The sequence below is a fragment of the Centruroides vittatus genome, unplaced genomic scaffold (assembly GCF_030686945.1).
Source record: "Centruroides vittatus isolate TY-2023 unplaced genomic scaffold, ASM3068694v2 contig_1295, whole genome shotgun sequence".
Taxonomy (NCBI): Eukaryota; Metazoa; Arthropoda; class Arachnida; order Scorpiones; family Buthidae; genus Centruroides; species Centruroides vittatus.
In genome coordinates, this window is record NW_027120824.1 from 352,895 (window position 1) to 378,908 (window position 26,014).

The following is a 26,014-nucleotide window of genomic DNA, read 5'->3' on the forward strand; positions in this document are numbered from 1 at the left end:
GAAATTTATCATTAATTTATTTATATATTTGCTTGTAATCTGGAAGCATTGTACTTAAACAATCGTATTAGATTCGATATTTGTTTAAATTGTTGATTTTGAGTAATTGAATTTGTAAAAATTATTTATTAATTCACTGAAAATATTTCACAAAGGTATATAAAAAACGATAAATAAAAACGTACTTCATAAGAGGTGTAAATGATTTGCGTAGGCCTAATTAATTGATCATTTATATATTTCTTGTTTGTGTCCAAATCGATAACCGTCTGCTTTACATAAAATATTAAATAATATAATACTTTTATTCGAAGTATGAAATAATAGGAGTTCGTATAATTGATAATATAAACGTTCTATTATTTACTATAATAAAACACCTTAATTTTGCTGAGAAACATATATTTTATTCACAAACGTTTTCAACCTGATTAACAGGTCATCCTCAGGTCTACAAAACGATAATGGAACATAAACGTTTCATGTATAGAATATAAATATTTAAATCAAAATTTAGAACAAGAATTTAAAAAATATACCATAGAAACGGAATAAAACATAAAATTAAAATATATAAGAGAATAAATAAAAATAAAGATAAAGTAAAAAAAATTATAACTAATAGTTTTCCAATAACTAATTCTAGCATGAGTTTTCAGTGAACTTTTTAATCATGTATTTCCACGCCGACGACAGGATCTCAGCATCCCTCGCATTCAAACATCCTTCCCGTAGTCTACTCTTATATATTTCAATCTTCTCTGCTGTTATTGATAAAGTGGGGGAAGATACTGGTTTTATAATCGTTGCCTTGTCCCATTTTAAATTCTTGTTCTAAATTTTGATTTAAATATTTATATTCTATACATGGAACGTTTATGTTCCATTATCGTTTTGTAGACCTGAGGATGACCTGTTAATCAGGTTGAAAACGTTTGTGAATAAAATATATGTTTCTCAGCAAAATTAAGGTGTTCTATTATAGTTGTTTAATTGCTGAGCTCTTTTAATGATATAATTATGGCGGCACCGGTTAAAACGTACAGGATATACAGGAAGTTGGTGTTAAAATTGATTCAAGCAAGTTGTAAGTTAGAATTTTTAAGAGAATGTTTAATGAACAAAGTCTATCCCATGTCGATCTATCGAATTAACATCCCTACGGAATGCCGTTCGCTTATAGGTAACTTCCGTTTTGCATGCCTCAAAAAATTTATTAGAATAACGAAGAACAAGAAGTATGGGGTCTTAAATGATCTTGTTCGTTTAGAAGATACCGTGTACAAAGATAATCCGAATGAACTAACTCATATCAATAGTAGGGTCGTGGATTTGGCGGAAGCAGTCAGGAAGAATTCCACTAAACATTATGTGAAAAAATTGAAATGGATTATTGGTAAACAAGTGAAAAGATTAAATAAAGGGAACCCTAACACCTTCCAAGTATGGGACCAGATAGAAATACCAAAGAAAATCAAAGAGGTACTTGAAAAAGGCCCTAACTTTGTCCCAGATGTGGGGAATAGTTGGGAAACGTCCATACAGGAGATGGAGAGAGGGATTGTTGGCATGGATCCTTTAGATAAAGAATTCTTTAGATGGAAGACTGTCATAAGTAACCGCCTAAAGAAAAAAGCAACTAGCATTAGCAATAGAGACATATGGCTCACGAAGGAGTGGTTAAGAACGAATGATCTAGTTTTGACCAAAGCGGACAAAACTAAACATTTGGTTGTCATGAAGAGACACACATATGACAAGGAATTACATGCTTACATCAGGAAGACAGAATGTGAAATAGTTGACGACAAAATAATTGGATCTCTGGGCAGAAGGGTCAAGAAGTTAGAACGCTCAAGTCTCGCGGCCGTTTTGCCTTTTCTGAAGAACTGTCACAACCCAAATACAGGAGCTCCAAGATTGTTTGCGTTTGCTAAGACGCACAAGGCTGGAAATGAATTAAGACCAGTAGTAGAGAAATGTAGGGGGCCCACCTTTACCTTAGAAAAAAGGCTACATGAATACTTATCCACACAGATGGAAGAAGATAAACTGGTAGCAAAAGATCCTCTTGTCGTAGTAAAGGAAATACAAAATATTTCTTTAATGGAAGAAGAAGTGGCGACCATTTTAGATTATAAGAGTATGTATCCTTTAATAAGAATTGAGTCATGTGTGGAGGCATTGTTGGATTTCATGTGCAACAACAACCCTCGGTTGCGTAGTCACACCCAAGACCTAGAAGAACTAGCTAGCCTGGTATGTTATCAATCTTGTTTTACGTTTTGTGGTCGAATCTACAGACAAAAAAGAGGGGTTCCGATGGGAAGTCCCCTCTCTGGAATTCTTTGCGAATTGGTAGTTAGAAGATTGGAAAGGGAAGCTCTACAAACTTTTAAGGAAGATATCATACATTTCATCAGATATGTGGATGACATTTTTATATTATGGAGAAACAATAGCAAGATACATGATTTTTTGAATAAAATCAATAATAACAAGGATGGGCTTAGATTAAAGTTAGAGCAAAAAAGTTCCATGAGTGTGCACTTCTTGGACATTAATATCAAGTTCATGGGGGATCATTTGTCCACCAGCGTATATATTAAGCCTACTCGCACCCCACTATATATACCAGCCCAGTCCATGGATCCATATCGATATAAAATGGCTGCATTTCAAGCGTTGATAAGAAGAGCCTATTTGTATTGTGATAGAATTGGTGACAGAAATAAAGAAATTGAAAGGATATTGCAAATAGCTCCGGCCCTAGGCTACAGGAAAAGCACCATAGTTGGATTACTCAAAAAATATGAAAAGAAGAATGAGAAACAAGGATTAAATACAGCTCACAATAGACGCTTGAAGTTTACGTATAACAGTAATTTGAATAGTATTATCAAAGAAGTGGCTAGTAAGAAACAAGCAAGAATGATTTTAAAAAGGGCCCCAAGTTTATATAAGATATTGAGAAATGATAAAGATAGAATAAACGCAGAAGAAAAACCAGGTGTCTATAAAGTTCCTTATGAAAACATCCAGCTGGATGTTAAGAAAGACTACATCGGCGTCACCAACAGGAGCTTAGGGGTAAGGCTAAAGGAACATCGGTATAACGTAAAAAAAGGATCCAATACCACAGTTTTATCACAAATGTCGCAAGTCCAAGGTTCGGTAGTAAAATGGGACGAGGCAACGATTATAAAATCAGTATCTTCCCCCACTTTATCAATAACAGCAGAGAAGATTGAAATATATAAGAGTAGACTACGGGAAGGATGTTTGAATGCGAGGGATGCTGAGATCCTGTCGTCGGCGTGGAAATACATGATTAAAAAGTTCACTGAAAACTCATGCTAGAATTAGTTATTGGAAAACTATTAGTTATAATTTTTTTTACTTTATCTTTATTTTTATTTATTCTCTTATATATTTTAATTTTATGTTTTATTCCGTTTCTATGGTATATTTTTTAAATTCTTGTTCTAAATTTTGATTTAAATATTTATATTCTATACATGGAACGTTTATGTTCCATTATCGTTTTGTAGACCTGAGGATGACCTGTTAATCAGGTTGAAAACGTTTGTGAATAAAATATATGTTTCTCAGCAAAATTAAGGTGTTCTATTATAGTTGTTTAATTGCTGAGCTCTTTTAATGATATAGTTCTATTATTTACTCTGACTAACGCTAAAGACAATCAATTTTTAAAAACAATGGCATAAAATTCACACGATATACTGCAGCAGACAACAGAGTGCTATTTTCACTTGTATAAAAGCAAGTATGTAATATATTTTCGCAAAATATTTGAAATAAAATATTTGTATTTGCTTATGGCAGATTGTTAACAACACTGTAAATTACTGTTTTCTCACAGGAGTTGATTTGTTCCAAAGACTGTGTCCTGTTCTATAAAATTATTGTAGTAGCTAATAGCTTTACATGTTACAAAATACAAGCAAAATGTGTCAAATAAGTCATATTGTAGTGAGATATGATGCTATTAGATGTGAAAAACTTTGATTCCATAAATATAATTATAATCAGTAACAACATATGTTTTAACTTTTGTACCTGTAAGATGTGTATTCTTATAACAAAACGACAACAGAGCATGAGCATTCCTTCAATTACTAATTTTAAAACATGAATCCTTTTCTATAATAATAATCATTAATGTTTGCTTATAAGAATAGTATATATTACAATATTTTATATTTCATGTATAGTCTATAACTATTCTTACAAGTGATGAAATACTTTTTTCTTTTAATACAGTTAAAACTTTAACAATGGTCCTACCCTTAAAACTGTCATACATATTGTTGTATCTTGTAGAAAGTAAGAAAGCAGATGGTAAGTGTACAATATCATATAACAATAAACAGAATGTTGTAAGTTAAGGAAACTAAATTTATTTTTACTGTTCGTTTTTTCTTCGTAAATTTAATATTAAACAATATATTAATAAAAAATAATTTTACTTTATTATTAAAATAAAACTAAATATTGAAATTTTCCAGTATTATTTTACATAAATGGAAAGCAACCAAGTTTTATTGACAATATTAATATTACAATGATAAAACAAAATTATTATTTCGGCAAGTTCAAAAACAGTATTTTGTACTGTTTTACCCAAGCTTATCACAGCAATTTCTGTATGTTATAACTATCTTTTTTATGCTTTTTTAAGTACGGTCAACAAAATGCATTTTTGTCTCATATCGTCCATTTTCAGTTGTTATACAGTTGTTAAATATCAAACTTTACAAAACAAACGCACAAATAAACTCCCGATTTTACAATAATATTAAAATATAAACAATAAAATAAAGTTAAGTTGGATGTGAAAATCAAATTAGTAAAGTAACATTTCGCTTTCAAAATCTTCAAAAACATTAATAAATCAACAAAACATCTACCGTAAGATAAGTACTCATTTGAAGTACAAAGAAAACAAAAATTGAAGAACTTTTATCTTGCTTTTACAGGAAACATAAATATTATTGAAAGTCTCCCTGATATGAGAACAAAATGCACTTTGTTAAAGGTACGTAAAAAGGATAATAAAAAACTTATCGCATAAAGAATTCGTTGTGAGAAGTTTGCGATAAAAAAACACTATTGTGTCGTGGAATAGTAATAAAATATAGTATTAATGTCGGATAATTGAAATCTTCACCGAGATGGTTGTTTTGAAAATGCAAATCCTTCACATTTTTGTGTTATATTGAAATATTAAAAAACTGTTCTTTCAGAAATCATCGTTATATGTTTAAGAAATCGTAGCTATAGGCATCTTCTTTATTTCGATGTATTGTCGGATTTCTGCGTAAAAAACTGGGACTTCTTCATTTTTTATTTTAAGTATTTATTTTCACTTAAGAGTTGCCAAGAAACAATTGTCGCGAAATAAATACCCCTCAAAAACTTGTTTTGATAGTAAAACTATATGAAATGTTTAAAATAATTTAAAATAAATGTACTTATTTTAAAAACATAGCTGCAGCGATTGTTATTCTATCAATTGACACTGTCTGAAAATTCTCACCTGCAGTCTCATTGTTTACAAACCTGCTGACCTTGAGAACAGCTGGTGAATATTTTCCAAGAAGTTTATATGTACACTTTAGGGTAACACGAATTTAAGCAAAAGCAATTCTGGTTTAATACATTTATTCCATAACTGAAATTTTCGATTTTTATGCTATTTTATTACGGGGTACCGGAAGAAGGTATATATGAAAAAGCTTACTGAATATTAAAAAAAAACCAGAAAATCCTGCTGACATCATATAAAACATCCAATAGCATTTTAAAAATGTTTTACTGAATTTTAAAAAAAGCTATGCCTAGCCAGCCGAGGACGTTTCATTAGTTAATAGGTTTTTTTTTACCAAGACTTAGAATCAAGTTATCAAAATAAAAATGTTGTCTAGTTAATGAAAAACAGTAATTTATTATATCACTAAAATTAATTTAAATATATTAAATAAATAAATGTAAGAAATTGATTATCTTCACAATGAACTTTATTTTGAAATCACTTTAAAATACATAAAATTGTTTTAAAACATTTTTTGTGTATTTTTAATCAAAATTTTTTATAAAAAATTTATATTAGCTGATCAATGATATTCAAGATGAACTTCATAATCTTTTGCAAGCAAATCTTACATTGCATTTATTGCAATAGTAATTAATTGATAATGGATAGTGTATTGTTTTGTGTTTTTCTAAAGTCTTATGGCTGCACAACGATTGAAAATAAATAATGCAATTAAATGGGTGTAGATCATGCATTATACGATAAGCATCCAGGTGAGCTTCAGTTGGAAACTGACTGTTATACACCAAACAAATGAATAGTCTTTATTCAGAATGAGTGAGAAGATGACGAATTAAACGATTTTCTTTTTCGAAACGACAAAGCAAATATACTTGCTGGCAGTTACATTTGAAAAATTGTTGTATTGTTACTAACCTTACATTTCAGTGAAGAAATTTTAATGGAGTATTTCACACTTGTGTAGTAACTCTGTTAGATGTTTTTCGTAATGACAATCTAATATAATTTTTCAGGAAAAGATATATTACATATTTTATATTCACAGGGTGTTTTCCACTATAGTATTTTTGATGACAACTTAAACAGGAACTGTTCCTGAAAAGTTCATTACATATTGTGCATTTGTTTTTCTCTTGTGTGTACTTTCTGATGATGTTTCAAATTGCTCGAAGTAACAAAACTTTTATTACATGTTATGCATTTGTATGATTTTTCTCCTATGTGTATTCTGAAATAACAATTCAATGCACAGCGTTTTGCAAAACATTTATTACATGTATTACATTTGTGTGGTTTTTCTCCTGTGTGGGTTCTGATATGATCAGTTAAAGTGCTCCATTGAGCAAACCATTTATTACATCTTTCACATTCGTATAATACTTCCCCCGTGTGGGTTCTGACATGTCGCTTCAAACTGCTCAAACGAACAAAACATTTATTACAAGTATTACATTTGTAAGGTTTTTCTCCTGTGTGGATTTCGATATGACAACTTAAACTCTGTTTACTTGGAAATGGCTTATTACAAATCATGCATTTGGAAGTCATTGTACGAGCCATGTCTATTAACACCTACAAGAAAAATACAGCATTTTAGAGCTGTTTCATTGATATAGTAATTTTTCTTAATTTACGGTTAATAACTATACATTCTGATAGTAATTTACATGTTTTAGCATACGATTTATCACGTCGAAAATTCCTTACATCATGATATATTTTTCAAGTATAAACATATAATATTTTTCTTATTCAATAATTTAGTTTTATTTGTGTATAAAAGTGAATTTCAAAGTAGATGCAAATAATGATGTGTTACAGAGAGGGACCAAAGTCACTTTAGTATAAAAAAGCTCACTATTGCGAAGTGGAAAACGGGCGTCATTTTAAAAATGTTATATTTTATTTTTAGGCCAACATTTTTCTAAGATATGTACACTATAATGTTAAAAAGAAACTATCGAAATAAACCAACCCAACATAATGTAAATAAAAAATACACGACACTTTATCTTGCAGAGAAATTTAATAGAAAAGCAACAAACGTTTTCAGCCAAATCTTCTGTTTATTTTCAGGTTAAACTAATTCGAATATAAAGAAACTAAAGGTAGGCCTGGCGTAGCTCAGGCAAAAGTAACGATAGCGAAGATTAAGATTATTACATTATAATCTACCTTACCCGTTTTCACAGAATGCAAGAATTGGGACCTCCTGTTTCCATAATAATTGGGGAATTTTCAGATGGGTCTAAAAATATGTTCGATTTTCCGCGAAAACGTGATGTACTCTAACTGTGTATCTAATTTCAACTTTTAACTCCTAACTGTTTGGGCTCTGCGCTGATTATTATTATTTATCAACTCGTCTCGATTATATATATAGAAGGAACAAAATTTAAATACAGATAAATTAATGTATAAAGATAAAAACAGATTATATATATATTGTTACTTTTAATAATTTTATTAACGTGTATAAAATAAATAAAATTATGTAACAATATATTATAACATAATATAATAATATCGTATATGCAAAACGGAAAATGCCAGATATGCAAAAAACATAAGTCAAAGCATAAGCTATCAGTTTTCCAATTCTTTAATCAGGCATTTCTAGGCAGATGGTAATCCTTCAACATCCCTAGTATTAATTAATGCATGTACCATGTAATCTGCCTTTATATACTTTATTGTTTTCGGCGCTTATCGCCAATGTCAGAGGATCACCCAGAACTCTTCTTTTTAGTTTTCTCAAAACAAACTCACATAACAGTCATGATATGGGACTTCCCACCTTTTATACTTTTAATGGCCGTCACAACAGACAAAAAACAGGAGTCCCAATGGAAAATCCCATATCAAGAGTGTTATGTGAGCTTGTTTTGAAAAAACTACAAAGAAGTGTTCTGCGTGAATTCAGTGCTGATGTTTTGTATTTTAAAATGTATGTAGACAATGCCTCTGTGCTATGGATGAATAAGCGAAAAATTTAAGAGTTTATTAGCAAGATCAACAGCAACAATGACAAATTTAAGCTGAAGATTAAACTGAAAGATTCCTCGCGAAAACATTTTTTAGATATAGATATTAAGTCAAAAAAAGAACATTTGGTTGCAAAGGTGTACGTCAATCCGACGCTAAGCCCACTATACATTCCACCACACTCGTATGATCCTTTCCAGTACAAAATGGCTGCCATCCGTGCCCTCATTAAAAGAGTTTTTTTCTATTGCAGTAGTATAACAGATAGACAGAAATTAGTCAATATGATAACTCGAATCGCCAGAATGTGAAGATACAATGCTAATATGATAACAGCACTGATGAAAAGCAATAAAATAAATAAAGCAAAACTTTAAGAAGGAATTTCCCTAAAATCAGAAAGTTCACTTATGATAGTAGTGAATACAATTTCAAACCGAAAACAGTCCATGTTAATTTTGAACAAAACTCCCAACTTGTATAAAATATTAAGGAACGACAAAGACAAAATTGAAAAAAAAGGAAAAGCAAAAGTATATAAGATTCGGTATGGAAACTTGGATCTAGACATAAAGAAAAATTATATTAGTGTTACTAATAAAAATTTGGAAGTCAGGTTGAGAGAGCATAAGTACACTGTCAGTAGAAAATCGTACGCCACGATTTTATCACACATGGCACAAGCTGAAGGCTCAGTGGTCAATTGAGATAAAACAAATATTATTAAACCAGTACATTCTCTGACCTTAGCGATAAGCGTTGAAAATATTTAATTATATAAAGATAGATTACATAGTACATGAGTTAACGCTAGGGATGCTGAAGTATTACCATCAGCAATTTCCACGTAATCATTGATGGTAATCCTTGAAGCTACGAGTTCTCCAATTCTTTAATTAGGTAAGTCAATTTTAATTAAAGAATAGGAGAACTTATAGCTTACGCCTTGACTTAAGGCGTAAGAAGTTATTTTATGTTTATATGGTAAAGTGACTTTTGGCTCACCCTGTATACTCTCAAACTGCTGCCATGTCGATTTTCCCCAAATTACAGAAACAGAAAATTTCTTATTAAATCTATAGGTGCGTTATTTTATTTTTTCGCGTAACTCCGCGCGAGCAACATCCTTTTAAAAATTCCTGCATAACGCGTTTTAAATTACGGTCGGAATGCTCGCCGTCGAACGGCAAAAACGACAGCTTGTAGTATTAGTTTATGATAGAAAGCAACATGGCGTCCTCCATGCCTCAAATGATTTCGTTTCAGAATCCATTATGAAGTTTTATGAATAAAACTTTAGAAGTTGTTAAAGCGAAAGTTAGTGCACGCGGTAATATGAGTGTCTTTTCGACTTATTTTCGAATGGTACATTCTTACTTTTTCGTATGTATTTTGAATGCTCTATCAACAAATAGTCACTTTTATGATTAAATTTTAAAATTAAGATTCTTCTTTTGCCTTTAAAAGCTCATATTTTAAAATTATATATTTCTCCATCACCATACTATCGATAGTGCAGGCGCTGACATCTTTCTTTCTTTCACCGTCGTTCCTAAATGCCTACAAACGGCAGCGCACTCCCGTAGTAGCAGAGACGCAGAACGCACCCTATGTCGTTTCACAGTTTTGCTTGCAGAGCAATTTATTATTCAGTGAACCATTTTAATAACTAAGTTAGCATAACCACAAAGTTTGGCTTATTTGTTGGGACTACACAGTTCTCTGAGTATCAGAGCTTTATAACGATCACCCTGTCATTTACATTTATTTTTAATTTTAGCTTATAGATACTTATGTAACTTTTTAAGTTATTATTTATACCGAAAATTATTCACTAATCAGAATTACCGTAATTTCTGTATTACAATATCATGTAATGAAATCTTTTAAATAATTTTTTAATTAAATAAAAACATAAATTTTTAAATGCAATTCGTCTACATTATTCTATCAATAGAGTAAAAAGTGGCCGATAATAAACTTAGAATAAAATTCTGATAAGGCTGTACGTGTGCTTGCATTCATCAAGTATTAGTAATTGGCATTGTAAGTAATTAATTCAAGTTTCCGAAATCTATATCGAATCAAAATTTCATATCTAAATAAGAAATAAAGAATTTACGATGTTCCGAAGATTTAATCTCGTTTCTTTAATTTTCCGAGTAAAATCATTTTCATTTAATAATTCAATTTCGCATAGAATAATAATAATTTCAATTGTAAAAGATTATTTTATTTTTAACACATCTGAGATATTCACAGAATAAAACCAGTCGTATTTTTACTTACAATTTCTGTCGATTGATATGAACAATTTCTTTTCTCTTCCAGCACTAACAAGCAAACACACGTCAATGCTCTAACGTAATTTGCATAAAATATCCTTGTATTTTAATTTTTAATAACTGTAAATATGATGGAAAATATTATTTCTTATGTATTTGTGTGTTATAAAAATTACTTTCTGTAATTTATATTTAATTGTAACAGGCAAGCTGGTTTCTGCTGTTCTATGGAAAATATTTTAGGTGAATACTTTTTTCCTCTACAATAGATAGGGTAATTTTTTAGATGTTAGTATTTTTTTGTGAAATTTTAAAATAATGTTATTGTAAATGATAACGTTTTAATTTAAAAACAGTTACTTTTGTTGAAAAGAAATATTATAAAATTTATAATTTGCGGTTTAGTGATTTTGTCTTCTATTTTTAAAAATTTTACGAAATTTCGAATCGTTTTATATAATGTATAAAGTGATTAACAAACTCTTTTTACTATATTTAAATAAATTTTTCAATATGTTTTTTCACATTTTTAAAATTTTTAGATCTAACAAACTCTCAAAGTTCTTAGTATTTGTCAATTACTGAAAGTTAAATAATGTTATAGTGATTTTTATTATTTCAGAATCAAAACTATTTTTCTGCATCAATTACAAAATATTCCATACTTTTGTTGTATGTATATACGCAGACGTCATGCTTCATAGCAAACAACCAAACACCTTAAGTTGCTGAGAAAAATTTTAATAAATAACAAACGTTTTCAGCCAAATCTGTTGGCCATCATCAGGTAAACAAATTCAATCTAGTCCTCTTGTTTCAGCGTAAATTTGAATCACAAATCATACTTTGGCAAAACAGCAAAATGTCGAGCTTCTTTACAATCAGAGTGCCATGCACCACACCCCTTAGGTTCATATACGAGGGCAGTTATTTTTCAAACTTCGATAGTCCATAAACAAAGACAAATATAATTAACAAAATGAATTTATTATTAAAGTTAGGTACGAACAACGTTACTTTTCGACAAAATCATCGTGAAGATTGAAGCATTTGTCATATCTGTGGACCGGCTTTGCGATCTCCTCTTCACAGAATGTTGCAGCCAATGATTTAAGATAAGCCTTAAATTTTTTTTTTTTTTTTTGATAATCCTGATGAGTCTTGAACATATGCCATCCTAGCCAATTTTTCAGTTTATAATAATGTCAAAATTGTTGGTGCTAATTCGGAACTATATTTCGTGTGTTCAAAAAGTTCTTTTTGAAATTGTTGAAGAAACTGTTGGGTTACAGCACTATTGTGAGGTCAGGCGTTACCATGAATCAAAATATCTTCAGAAGTCAGCATGCCACTTCTTCTGATTTGAGTTGCTCTCCGCAGTCATCGTAAAGTCTTGCAATACAAAGCTGCATTAATCGTGATCCCTGGTTACGTAAACTCAACATGCGACATACATTTTTGGTCCCATAACACGGTAACCATAACCTTCTTTTTCTTGAAAGTCAATTACAAATTTTTTGGTTTGGCGAGTTTGAATGCATACATTGTCGTGGCTGTTGGTTTTTTTCAGGAATTACATATTAAACCAAGGCTCTTCTTCAGTCACAATTGATGTCAAAAAATCGTCATTTTCAGCGTCATAGCAGGCGACAAATGCCAGCGCATCTGCCATTTGGCATCTTTTGTGATCATCAAACAACATTTTAGAACACACCGAGCACAGTTTTTTTTGTAGCATAGGTGATCTGTTATGATTTTGTAAACAGATGATCTTGAAACTTCAGGAAATTTCACACTCAACTCACTTATGGTAAACAACTCGTTGTACAATGTCATTTTTGCGACAGATTTGCGTTCTTGTCCACCTTCATCGGTTCCGCCGTTTTTAAATTTTCCACACCAATCACAAAACACCATCACTCATAATGTTGCCGCCGTATACCTGGCTCATTCCTCGATGAATTTCAGCAGCACTATTTCTTTTTGCTTGAAGAAATCGAATTATAGTATGCAACTCGCACTTGGCAGCAATGGCAATCGTAGCAGCAATGTTTTCGCACCTGCAACTAAGCTCACGACGATGTAATAACCTTGAAATGGCAGTGGCTATAGTGGAAAAAATGCGCAATAGCCCCCTGCAGAGACTTATCTCCTTCTGCTCGATTGGCTGCTTATCTGCATGATCGAAATAAAAAAAAACAGCCTATGAAATTTTTTTAATAAACTGATTTAAGATTACTTTAGTCGTTCAAATCGTGTATACAAACGAACTATAGCGATCTAATCAAATCTCTATCTGCATATAAAAACGCAAACTAGGTGGCAATGAAACTAATCCGAGTGAAAAATGGGATCGTTTGATCGTATAAAATAAAAAATTTAATATGGCGCCGCAACGGTTATTGTCAGGGTTTTTCCAACGATATCCTAACAACTTTTCATTCCGGGAATTCCCGCAAATTTCTAAAAATTTACATTTTTCTTGTTTTATATTAAAGTTCAGAAAATTTTGAAAATAGAAAGTATTATCAACCCATAAGCTGCCCGAATACATTTGTATTCATTAATTTTAAGCATTCGTATTAGTTTTTTAAATACTTACTTATTATGGCACCTCACGGATTGTCAATAATCAATACGTAGCCTATTTCTGACAGGACTATGAAAATTCTTTGTTAGAACCAGTAATATCTGGAACAATTGTGCTTATGCTATGTTAAATTTTCACTATGCTTCGTGCTTAAATAACTACATTATGCCAGATTGTGCAAGTTGTGCAAGGACACAAACGAGTACGAAGTATGCAAGTATAAAGATTTTTTCCATAAAACTTGTTGCTCAAGCCAAACGAACTGCCGAATTATCGGGCTGTAAGCTTGTTGGTGCTATTAAATCAGCCGCGGTAGAGAAATCAAAAATACTAGAGAGAAAAATAAGTATTGCAACGCATCTCGAAAACGAATTAGAAATCTTCCAGGCTACGGGTGAAGAATGATATAACATCCATCTTCTCTGAAATACATTAAAGGCGATTCTACCCACATCAATTAAATCAAAAAAGGCATTCTCGGTAGCAGGACTTTTTTTAATAAAACAAGAATCAAGTTGACTAATCAGAGTATCGACCATCTTTGTTTTTTAAAATCTTGTTATAAAAATTTACAATAATATATTGTGTTATGTTTAATTTAAAAAAAACGAAAGTTACAAAGTAAGAAATTTGATCTAAGTTCATTTTTTTTGTTATAAAAAATTATTCAAAAATGTTTCCTATTGCTATCAAGGAAAAAGCCAGACGTTCGGGTCACCGATTCGAACAATTCCCGGTGAGCACTTTGCATTAAACAGAAGCAATTCCTTGTCCAAATGATAGGAACCACTTTTCAAACCTTTTTAAAAGATTGAACCTTTCAAAATTGACTGTTTAGCTTATGACTCTTTGTAAGTTTCACGTCTCTTGCGGCTACAGCCGAGTCGATAAGACGATAGGCACTGTAGTCAGATGTCGTAGGTTCGAACTTCTAGAATTTTTGTTTTGCTTCGTTATGTGCAACTTCATTTTTCCGCATTATTGTTACTATTATTATTCTTCACGTTCGAAGCTTATAAAACAAAAAATTTAAAATTATGTCGTCAATTCCTGTTCAGCAGAAACATGTCTTTGTAGATTTAACTCTTTGACGTTGTTAATTAAATAAGTATTTTTTTCAAATTTATTTTCATATTTTACATACAGTTTTCTCACAAGCGACTAAGCTTCAGACATTACTGCACATGGACAAAAAGACAAATAATACGTGCAATTATTTTCATTGTAACGTCATTACAATGCCGGGCTGCAAATTATAATCATATTTTTAGTTTATTTAATTTAAAATATATGCTCTCTGTCTCAAATTAGTAGAATCTTGTCCTTGTACATCGTTTTTTTCCTTTAACAATAGAATCGTGCTGGTCATTTATGTAAATTTCTCACGGATAAACATTTGATTTGAAACAACATGACTTTCGTTTTGCATCAAAAGTTCTTATATAATTAATCGGGCCTTCTTTCCCTAGTGCTTACTCCCATAAACTCGGATTTCATCTATTTAGCTGCGTTTTTCATATTCAGAAAAGAAGATGGGATCGACGACTGTTAGAATTTATAGATCTACAATTTTGTCCTGAAAATTTCCATGAAATTTCCTGAAAACTTATAACCTGAACACTAAAGTTTCGAAGCTACAATTTTCGGGAATGCTTAAAAAGTGGGTTCTACTATTTGAACGAGTAATTACTTCTTTTTAAGGCAAAGTGCTCAGTAGGTTTTGTTCAAATCGGTAACTCGAACGTCTGGACCTGTTCGTGTAAGTGACAGTTTAACCTATTACTTTTGCTTTTCAGATGTTAACCTAATGATGCTACCAGTACCCGAATCAATAAGTAAAAAAACTGGTGGTGATAAATCAATTTAAGTTGCGAGAAACAATAAAACTAGCGAAATGGTTGCAATATTTTTAAATTTTTAAGAGTTACCTCTGTGTATGATGTATGTTTATCTGTGTGTAGGTGTGTTGGCATCTATTATGTTAAATATTTTAGAATGGGTAAAGATTAAGTTACGATGTTTATAATGATAACTTATATATATAGGGCATCGTTACAATAAAATTTTAGTGATACGTGGTTAAGTTAGCGATCGTATAGAGCCCAAAAAATATATTCAATCGATATTGGATTGTCATATATATATATATGCCTGTGCCTGCATACCACTGTAATTGTAGCAGGTTATTGTATCATTCACTTTCTTTTTGTTTATTAAATTTACTGTTTGGGGAATTTCGCGTAGCTTCAGTTATTACTTGAAAATTGAACCCTTATCGACTTATCCAGCACACTCCTCACTCGACAAATAGCCGTACTATTTAATAGCCATCCAGTGATACAGAGAGCGATCCTCAATGGACCGATGTCAGAAGAAGGGTTAAGTCTCTCGCCTCAACCCTTCACTTCTCACATTTATATGACAATTATTTATAATTATTGAAATTTTATATTATTTTAAAAATATATTATATAAACTTTTACTATATTTTACAGTTCACTTACTTCACTCGCTTTTTCAAAATGGATATTTTGTGCAGATATTTCGTGAAGATTTTGGTTTTTTCATGACTTCTTCGTTGACTTTTTTCTACACAAATGAAATGAAACAACTTTTCACAGCTAATGAACCATACTGGCATTCTTTTACAGTAACGCCTGATTATATTCAACTTGTAAGTAGTTGAAAATTATTTTTTTCATAAATATTTAACTGTAATAAAATCTCGAAATAATTAAAAATCAACATTCAGTAAGATAATTTTCGTGTTACACAACGATTCGATTCAAAAAAGTGTGACAAATGACAAAATAATTTATTGGAAAAAAATCATGTTTACTGAGAATTTAATAGTAATTATAAAACACAACAAATATACCTTTTCATATATTTAAAACATAAAATAAAAATTGTTATTAATTGTAAAAATCTATATAAACATGCTTACTTTAAATGTGACAAAGAAACATTTACTATGTTTCTAATAGGTAAAAATGCATAATATTGCTCACTGATTTTAGGTTACCTTAGGTTTTTTGACAGAATTACAGATACTTACATTAGTTTACTCAATCTATTCTGTTCAGTGTGTGTGTGTTTGTCAACTTGAATTATCTCTACTGCAATTGTTATAGAATGTTTATTGTTTAACTTTTACATTTAACCACTTAATAGTAGCAGCACTTCTGTATTAAATTTAAACATTGCGATAACAGATCAAACTGCTTATTACGGGAAAATGCAGCAAAATCTTGTGGCACGGCAAAATACACTTTAAATCATTTTTATATAAATTTATTGTTTTTTTTATTATTATTATTTGCACCAGCAACTACTAGACATTTTTTCTTTAAAAAAAAAACATAAAGTAGTTTACCTTGATTTCTTCCCTTATATTCTTTCAGTTCAAAAGTGTAATGTATATATCCATCTCTTCCATGGCACGTCTCGAAATTAGCTTTACTATTTATATAGACTGTTTATCTAGTCCAGGAGTCGGTGTCGGCAACGACTGTTTCGTAAACAGCCATTCTTAGCATTTCATTTTCCAAAATAATACCTACCGTGCCGGAAGTCAGCATCCTCAATTATAAAATATATATTTTTAAAAATAAGCCTATAACATATCATTTTCTTTATTTATTTATTTTTGTTAAAATGAGTTTATTAAACATGTGGCAATGTCACTTTCCGAGTTTGCGATAAACAAATGTAATCTTTGTTCAAATGCAAAATAGCTGTATTTCCTTTTTCTTGCAGTTTCTTGTTTACTAAGTTTAAATATGTGGTCATGTCTACCCAAAAATAAATTTATTGTAACCGATCGTGTTTATTAAGCTCCACGTGTTCAAAAATATTTTCTTACAAATAATTATATTTATTCAATGCAAGGAGCAAATCGCGCTAACACCAGTCTTCGGGAAAGGCATCTTACTTTGTTGTGTAAAAGATGAGAATATTGAATATTGACTTCGTTAAGAAGTTCACAAAATTTCTGATGATATACTTGTCATACCATTATTTTGTTCACAATCTGTACAACCAGATTTATAACTAATGTTACTACTTTCGGAAAGGTTTGTGAACGTGCCTTCAGATGGATTAAGCAGTAAAAAGGAGAAACGTCATGCAGAATTTGATTTTTAAATACATCAAAACAAAACTTTTCTTTTACCTATCATACTCCGTTCTCTGTCGGTCGCAAGTAATACTAATTTATTAATATAAACTTTTTTACTTATCAAGCAATTAGTAACAGCAGATTCTATAGCCCCACTTCGAGTATGTCCTGTAAGTGGCATGTATATAAAGTAACTTTTCCTGAAGTCCGACAGAATCTACATTACATATTTACAAATAAGTACAACCTGCACAATATTATTTACATCGCAAGATTCATCACAGGCAATAGAAAATTCTAGTGTTGAATTTAACCTGTTCTGCACTCTGCCGACTCGTTACATCTACTGCCGTATGGGCAGTTTTGACTCTTGCAGTCTTAGCGGACAATAGCACATACTTTATTTTAGCAATTATTTTTGTTTTATCTTTAAAATCACAAAAAAATATTCAGACATTAATAAAGCAATCGTTAACAAAATGATCATCCGTAAATGGCTTTCTTCGTTTCACAATTTATAAATGGAGAACAAAACGAACAGTAGTTAAATTGTTACTTGATTTTACCAAATTTCAAAATGTACCTTTAGTTAAGTTCATTTTACGTTGAAGCTTATCTACTGCTTTTCTTCTTTGTTCTTTCTCGGGAAAAGAGTTTGGAAATGCTTCATGTTTTTTTGGAAAGTGCTTTTGTACATTTGATTTTTTGTTGTTAGAAAACCTTTATTAAAATATTAAACACACTGGGAATCCTGTTAAATTTGCAACATGGTCATAGGATTCAGTCTATTCACTACTACATTTTTGATTATCTTCTACTTATCTCAATTATTTCGCCATATCAAATATCAGCCTCGATATTAGAAGAAGCTTTTATTCAATATCTTTCTTCTGCACACTATAATATTTTATAAGCTAAACACGAGTAAATAACAACAGTATAAAACTACTATACCATGATTGTTCATGTTGCCATTTTTAACTTAAATTAGGCAGGAGAACTGCATTGGAATACTCGAGATGGTTTGTTTTTCTGATTTTAAATTATTTTACAGTCGCGTGATGTCTCCACAAATTATATTTCCAGACCAAACTATCAGGGCCATAGACGAAACTGCTGAAGATACTCACGAAATATCATGGCACTATCTTTTAAGTGCCATGTACTATACCTGTACTAAAGCGCTAAATTCCACTATTAGTAGGTTAGTTTGGCGTGATTTTGTCATGACTATAATGTATTATTATTATTATTAACTTTTGTTTTCACTCTTATATTGATGTGATAAGTAATTAGTTAAGTTTACGAGTTATCTTTTAGTTTTACTTAAATTTAAAATTTTATTTTATTATATGTATGTTATTTACTAACTTAAAAAGAGCCTCAATTATACATTAAAAAAGCGGCATGCGGATCCAGAGTCACAGGTTGCCGACTTCTGAGCAAGTCCATTCGATTTGAGATAATGCCGGCTTTACGTAATATGTTAAATTTTTTAATTGTTCGTAAAGTTGTGTGATTCTTCTGACAAATTATGTATACTGTTATCCGATTTCAGTACGAGCAGTATGCAATGTGGTACGAAAAAAATTTTTGAAATCATCGATTACTGCTAGAGAATTCGGATATCTGCGTACTTACCTTGTTTATAAGTTATCTTAGGCAAATATTAAAACGCATCAAAAAGCAGTGTGCGCCGTCGTGACAAAAAAGATTGTAATTGTTTCGTCACTATGTCGTTTTAAATATGAAATTATAATAACAAATATATAAAATTACAAAAATGCTGTATTATTGACAGTAAAAAATTCGTATTTAAAAACAATAAAAATAAATTCAATGCGATTTATTGATATTGCTTTTTTATAATAATAACTTATATGGTACTAGTCATAATTCTAGAAATGTTCATTAAATGGGTATTACTCGACCAATTTCTTTTAGCAATTTTGATGTTTTTCATGCACGAAAATAATTGTTTACAACAGTATCTACTACTCCACACGCAACGGTTTTCTAGATGCGACCATTTTCTTTCACTAATTACGTCATCAAAACATCAAAGTGTATCCAGTGAAACAAAAATCATTTTTTTACATACTTTACCAAAAAAATGAAAATGTATTAAAAAATTTAGGGTGCAGTGGGCCGCATAAACATATTAAGTACGCCGCAGTGAGGCCCGCGGGCTGCGAGTCAAACATCCGTACCGTAGACAGATCGCCCAAGTGTTGCGTTGCCGTAACTTAACTAAACAAAAAACACAAGCGTATTCTCTTCCCTTTCTCATGACCATTAATTGCCAAAATGCAGGGGTTAGGTGGGTTAGTGGTTTCAAGATTTTTACTTTAATCGTGTAGTAAATCTGTTTTTAACTAAAAAATATATATAAATGGTTCGCTGTATATTAGCTAATATGACGATTTTAGTCTCTGTAATCCAAAATTATTCTTGGTAGGCAAATTTCACAGCAATCTTTTTGGCAAATTAAATTTATTTTGTAAAGACTACATCAAATGCATTTCGGGCTGGTGTAATATCTTCCAATGTGTGCAAAGTTTACCACCCCTACTTATGGAAATATCATTGTAATTACCAACCAACAGTTATTGTAAGTTTTTCTCCAAAGTTTATAGTTTTGGTGTAGCTATACATCCATGTCGTGTTTTAGTTAAACATTTTACGTTTTTTGTTATTGTTTTAGCACTGAAGAGGGACTGGAAGATATTACACCAGCCCGAAATGCATTTGATGTAGTCTTTACAAAATAAATTTAATTTGCCAATAAGATTGCTGTGAGATTTGTCTACCAAGAATAATTTTGGATTACAGAGACTAAAATCGTCATATTAGCTGTTTTTAACCATTTCGCAAATCGATACGGTGTTTCTAGGAGTATGTAGCTTCAAAGTTGTGTTTTTGTGAAGTGCTAGATAATATGTTCAGAGTTTTTGGCACAACGTACACCCTTAAAGATTTCTTGTGGAAAAAATGTTGTAAACTTCCATGCATTCTATAATTAGTTTCTCTAGACCCAGCTTCTTACATATGGCACAATCTATACAAAGCTAAAATTTTTGTTACTTATAAATCAAAGTTTAACCGGTTTGTTTTGAATACTACAATTGTCAAGTGTCTTGCCTCAATTTAATTATATTTATTATTAATACAGAGAACTATTGCACATGCACAATGTACTACTGCACGTTATTATGTTAGAATGTTACGAAAAGCACAAAGTACACGGTGCATTACTACAGGATTCTTTTTGTTAAATCAGTATTTTTCACATGACCAGCATACAAATGGTATAGTTGCCATTTTTTACACAGATTGAGACTTTTAATCGCTGTGTATTTATTACCGACATTGCTGAATTAGCTACTAATAAAGAAATAAAATAAATTAATCTTATTTTTCTACATTAATGTGATTTAGATTGAAATTTCTGTATGAATTTTATTTATAGTGTAACTATCATGGCTGTAAGGATTATCCAGCAACAAGAAACGATACTATTGACGATATCAAAGGAAAACGAATTTATGTTTACTTTGGTTTGGTAATAAACTTTACTAACAATTTCTATCAATTATTATGTTTTGTTTAAAGAACTTTTCTGAAATATTTGTAAATAATTCTAATTAATTTTAATAAAATAAACTATTTATTTTTTTTAGTTTCCAATTTGAATATTTATCTAAAATATGAAGAACACTTTTATCCGTTCATGCACCTCTTCATTATTTTTACAACAAATTAGATTCAAATATATACTCTAATATGTACTTGCATAAACTTGAACAACAAAGATGTTCTATACAGGGAAGTTCCTAGGGTATCTGCCGCCCGGGTGCGAGAATAATTTTGCCGCCCCTTCCCCCAAAGTTGTTAAAAATTTACAAAAAAAAAGATAAAGTAAATTTAAGTTAACAAATATTATTTAAATTTTATTTAACCGCGCATAAGCAAAATATAATCAAATTAATGTATGTACTCACCTTTAATTTTTACTGTCTCTCTAACCACGATATCAAACAAAAACTTTTTAAGCTGTTGCGATTTACACGATTACACGTTTAAAATTAAAATAAAAGAAATTATCCCGGTGCGTGCATTTCTATGCTTTGACCACAGACGAGTATTTTCCTGTAAAATCTTCCTCGCGACCGACGTGAAAAATAGCTTAAGACGAGTTAAAACAAGAAACTGTTATACTTGCCACTTGTTGTGGCCTGAATAAGTTGTGTATATAAAATTTGAATTTGAAATATAATTAATAATATTTAGAATAGTACATATATTCACATAATATTAGAATAGTAGTATTTTAATGATAATATTTAGAATAATATTTATGTATTATATTAATTTAATGATAAATTAATTTTTCCCTTTTTTTTAAGGCAGCTCGCGCCGCCCCCTAGGCTTGCCACCCGGGTGCCCCGCACCCTCTGCACCCCCGGGTCGGAACGGCCCTGGTTCTATATGCAAACTAACTGCCGTTCTTCATTTGAAGGATTAAGTCTGGAGTTTACAGTATTTCAAACAGAAACCATTTCAATTGATACAGGCAGTGTCTATGTGCACAAAACATTAGATATCTTAACATGCCTTTGTATGTGCATTATTGCCTGTAAATCATATTGTGTACTTCGAAATTCACAGTACAATAAATCAAACTCGTTTCTGATGAATCCCTATATAACCATACTATTTTGTTTCAAATTGCTAAACGTAAAGTTAAGTTGCTTTTGAAAATCTTTACCGGAAATAGAATTCTTTTTGTCGTAAGAAATCAATATAGATTCGTTTCTACTCTTTTGGTTGTTATATATAACAGAGGAAAAGTATCACGATTGGCCAAAAATTGCTTCCTCCTAGATATTTATTTACCTTTTTGGACTTAGGGCATTTTAAAAGGGCGAGGAATGCAAAAAATAAGTAGTAGTTTTTGTATTTATATATTTTCGTGTGTGGGGGCCACGACTTTGATATACTGTCCAACGCTTAATAACTCCTCTGCGTTTTGTAAAAATTTTCAGAAATCTTGCACGGAGGTTTGTGTTAGAGTGATTCATGCTGTGAAATTTTGATGGTTAAAGGACGAGATATAATAAGCGTTGTGTTTATCTCCAATATAATCAGACTTAAAGGCGATTTTAGTCATTATTAAAATTGTCAATTTATTATAAAAACGTTTCTCTACCCTCAAAAGTAATATTTTGTTAATTTTATAATAGTTGGAAATATAAAAGTTTTCGAAATAAAATATGATAATAGTTGGAACCATCAACATTTTAAATGATGCTGGAAAAGTTCAGCAACTGGTCGCTCGATTTCTTTAATATGAGAATTAAACATTAAGAAATGTTTACTGTTTCATTAAAATCTGTGATTTTTATTGTCTTATTTTAAACCTTTTACAACACTAAAAAAATTAAGTAGTGTAAAATTAAAATTTTATATTTCTCAGGGATCGAGTAACAAAGAAACTTTATTTAAACTGCAGTATATGAGGATATTGTGCGCAGCACTAAAGCTAAGGTTATTTATTTTCGATATATCTAAAATATTATAACTTTCAATTGATTAATATAACTATTTCTTACAGATGTATAGAAACTGGTTTGTGGAGACAACAAGTTAGTATTTCATGTGAAATGTTTCAATATATATATATATATATCAAATAATTATATTTATTTGTGTGTTTTATACAAGGATCATCTGTCCTTGACAACGGAGGTTCGAATAAGAAACTACGTTATATCTACATCACCTGTCTTAGACATTTCTACTGTTTTTCTTCTCAAAGCTGGAAAACCGTTAAATAAAATTCAAACGTTTTTCAAACCTTTAGCCATAATGGTAATTTCCTTGTCAAATTACATTTTAATATCTCATTGTAGAATAAATAAATTCGCATTTGTGTTACGTACTTTTAAGCTTTCCATAAATTTAATAGGTATGGATATGTCTCTGCATCACGTTGGTTCTCTTTATTTTATGTGTATATGCGGTTGAAAGAATACAATCACGGATCCATGGTAGAAATCGTCCAAAATTTTCCACTATTTGTTGGTTCGTTTTGCTTTCTCTGTTGAGACAAGGTGAGATAATACTATATAAAAAATATTAGTTTTTTTTGATAATCTGTTAATTTTTATAAATTAAGTAAATTATACAATGCTCTATTATTCAATACTTCGTGACAAGAAAATAATGTTATTTTTGTAATGTTTATTAAACATTATTATACATAACTGAATGAAATGATATTAAATAAATAAAACTAAGTAATAACTGCAGTCATATTTATTGTAGAATAAAAACAATAAAAGTTGGTAATCTCTCTCACTGTTTTTAACTACTTATATAGTGATAGAGAACACAACACGAATTAATAAGACAATGTGAAAATTTCTATTCCCACGAAAATTATTTTAAATGTGTATTAGTGAACTATGACAGTTATCATGCTGGTAAAATAGTACCACAAAATCTGCATAAATTTGAAATAAATCGCACTGTCTAACTGTGCACTAGGATCCCTTACATGATAAAAATTGAAATAGGCCATTTTAATAAATAAAATCAAAAATAATAGAAATATTCCTACACGAATAAAACATATTTTAGTTATAAAGCTTATAATAAATTTTTTATATATGAAATTTATGTAATATTTTAAAAAATTTACAGGAGTAAACTTCAACCAAGTTCCTTCCAACACATTTCGTGTTATGGTCTGTATTTGGATAATGATGATTTTCATCCTGAGTTCTGGATACCTGGGCATATTACCTTCGTTTATGATGAATCCAGGAACTGAAGCCATTCCTCAAAACTTCAAGGAATTAGCACTAGCAGTGGACGAAGACAAATATATTCCGTTAATATTTATTGACTCATCCGAAGCTCGTATCTTTCATGTTGATACGGTTTGTATTTTGTCATGATGGGTATATAGTTGATTAATTATTTTAAATTACCATATAATATGCATAAATCTTAAGTGTGGTATTTTCTATAAAAATTGTTTTGTTTAGAACAAAAGTATATTATTGTTAGTAGGATTAAACAAACATTTTATAAAGCTTCTCTATTTCGCAGACCAGTAGAACAATTAATTGTTTTTAAATCACGAAAGAGCGAGAATTTAAGCAAATCATATTCTAAACAGTTAATTTTTACATAAATTTATGTGGCTTGATACTGGTAATTGTTTTTTCTGCAATGCATTTTATATAAATAAACGAACACGCTTAGCATTGATTTCACGTTATTATAAGTGTCACATTGTCGTTCTGGAGATAAATGTTGAGCATCTTCACGACTCGACTGGGTCTACTATTGATCCGAACGATCCCATGATTAAAATCAGAATCCTATGTATATATTATGGCAGTTTTGCATGCACTCACTATATAATATGTTCATACGTGATATATAATTTAGTTGATAGATTACTTAAGTTAATTACAGTCAAACCTGTTTTTATGCGGTCTTTTTATGTGCAATTTTTATTTGTGCGATTTTTTTTGTGCGATTTTTTATTTGTGCGGTATAGTTGGCGACTAGTCTCCTGCGATTCGTCATGTCTCATGTTGACTTATTATAGCTAAATAAACTTATTATAGCTTAAATGCACTTATTATAGTAATACTATTGCATGAATATGCGAAAAATGAAATAATTTACTTTTTAAGTCAACAAAACACCACCTGGACAAAAATATGTAAAACAGACGATAAACCAGATAATGCAGTCAAGTGCTGACATCTGTTGTCAATAAATTCTATTTCGTATGGTTTTGAGTTATTTTCTATGTGAGACTTTTTTTATGCGCTCCCTATTGACCGCATAAAAAAATATTTTTTTAATTGTGTTGCGAAAACTATTTTTTACAGCAATTCGTGAAGTTTCGTGCGATTTTTTTATGCGTTTTTTTAATGCGGTCCCTATCCCCCACATAAAAACAGGTTTGACTGTATTTTTAAATTTATTGCTATTTCATGAGTTTTTATACGTGCATAAACGTCGACACGAACATCAAAAAATTTATATTGTTTAATATCTTGGAGGTCGTTGATTGGTCGTTCTCCCTCAATCACGCTTTCGAGTGGTTGATCCCTTGTTACTAAACATAACGAGACTCTTACCTGGAGAGCGAAAAAAAGTCAAAATCGAAGACGAATTCGATTTTCCACCGATCATAGGACGACTTCCTTCCGCGATTTATAGTTTCTGCCTGGCAGTTTGATATAAACAATGGGGGTCCGACTACAAACGACTTTCACCTGTTTTTTTAAACTAATGAATTTTTCTCTAAATTAACCGTTTTTTCGCGTCTTTCGTGACGGGTCAGACCTGTCTGGTACATGACATTTCCATAAAAGTTTTAAACAAATACTGGAAATGACAAAAATAAACAATTTATGTATTTTAGTTCT

At 30.6% G+C, this 26,014-nt stretch overlaps 2 protein-coding genes across 2 annotated transcripts in view; one reads left to right on the forward strand and one right to left on the reverse strand.

The window, feature by feature from the left end:
* The first annotated feature begins 1,020 nt into the window (after nucleotides 1-1,020).
* On the forward strand, nucleotides 1,021-3,360 carry LOC136989369 (uncharacterized). Its single transcript, XM_067287492.1, has one exon. The coding sequence runs from the start codon at nucleotides 1,021-1,023 to the stop codon at nucleotides 3,358-3,360; it is 2,340 nt and encodes a 779-aa protein (XP_067143593.1).
* Nucleotides 3,361-6,685: 3,325 nt separating this feature from the next.
* The window catches only part of LOC136989377 (zinc finger protein 28-like), a 33,633-nt gene continuing 14,304 nt past the window's right edge, over nucleotides 6,686-26,014 (reverse strand). Inside the window, exons 2-3 of the mRNA XM_067287498.1 lie at nucleotides 12,791-12,938; nucleotides 6,686-7,150 (exon numbers count right to left, since the gene is read on the reverse strand). Coding sequence (XP_067143599.1) covers nucleotides 6,686-7,150; nucleotides 12,791-12,938 — 613 coding nt within the window. The remainder of the gene's footprint in view (nucleotides 7,151-12,790; nucleotides 12,939-26,014) is intronic.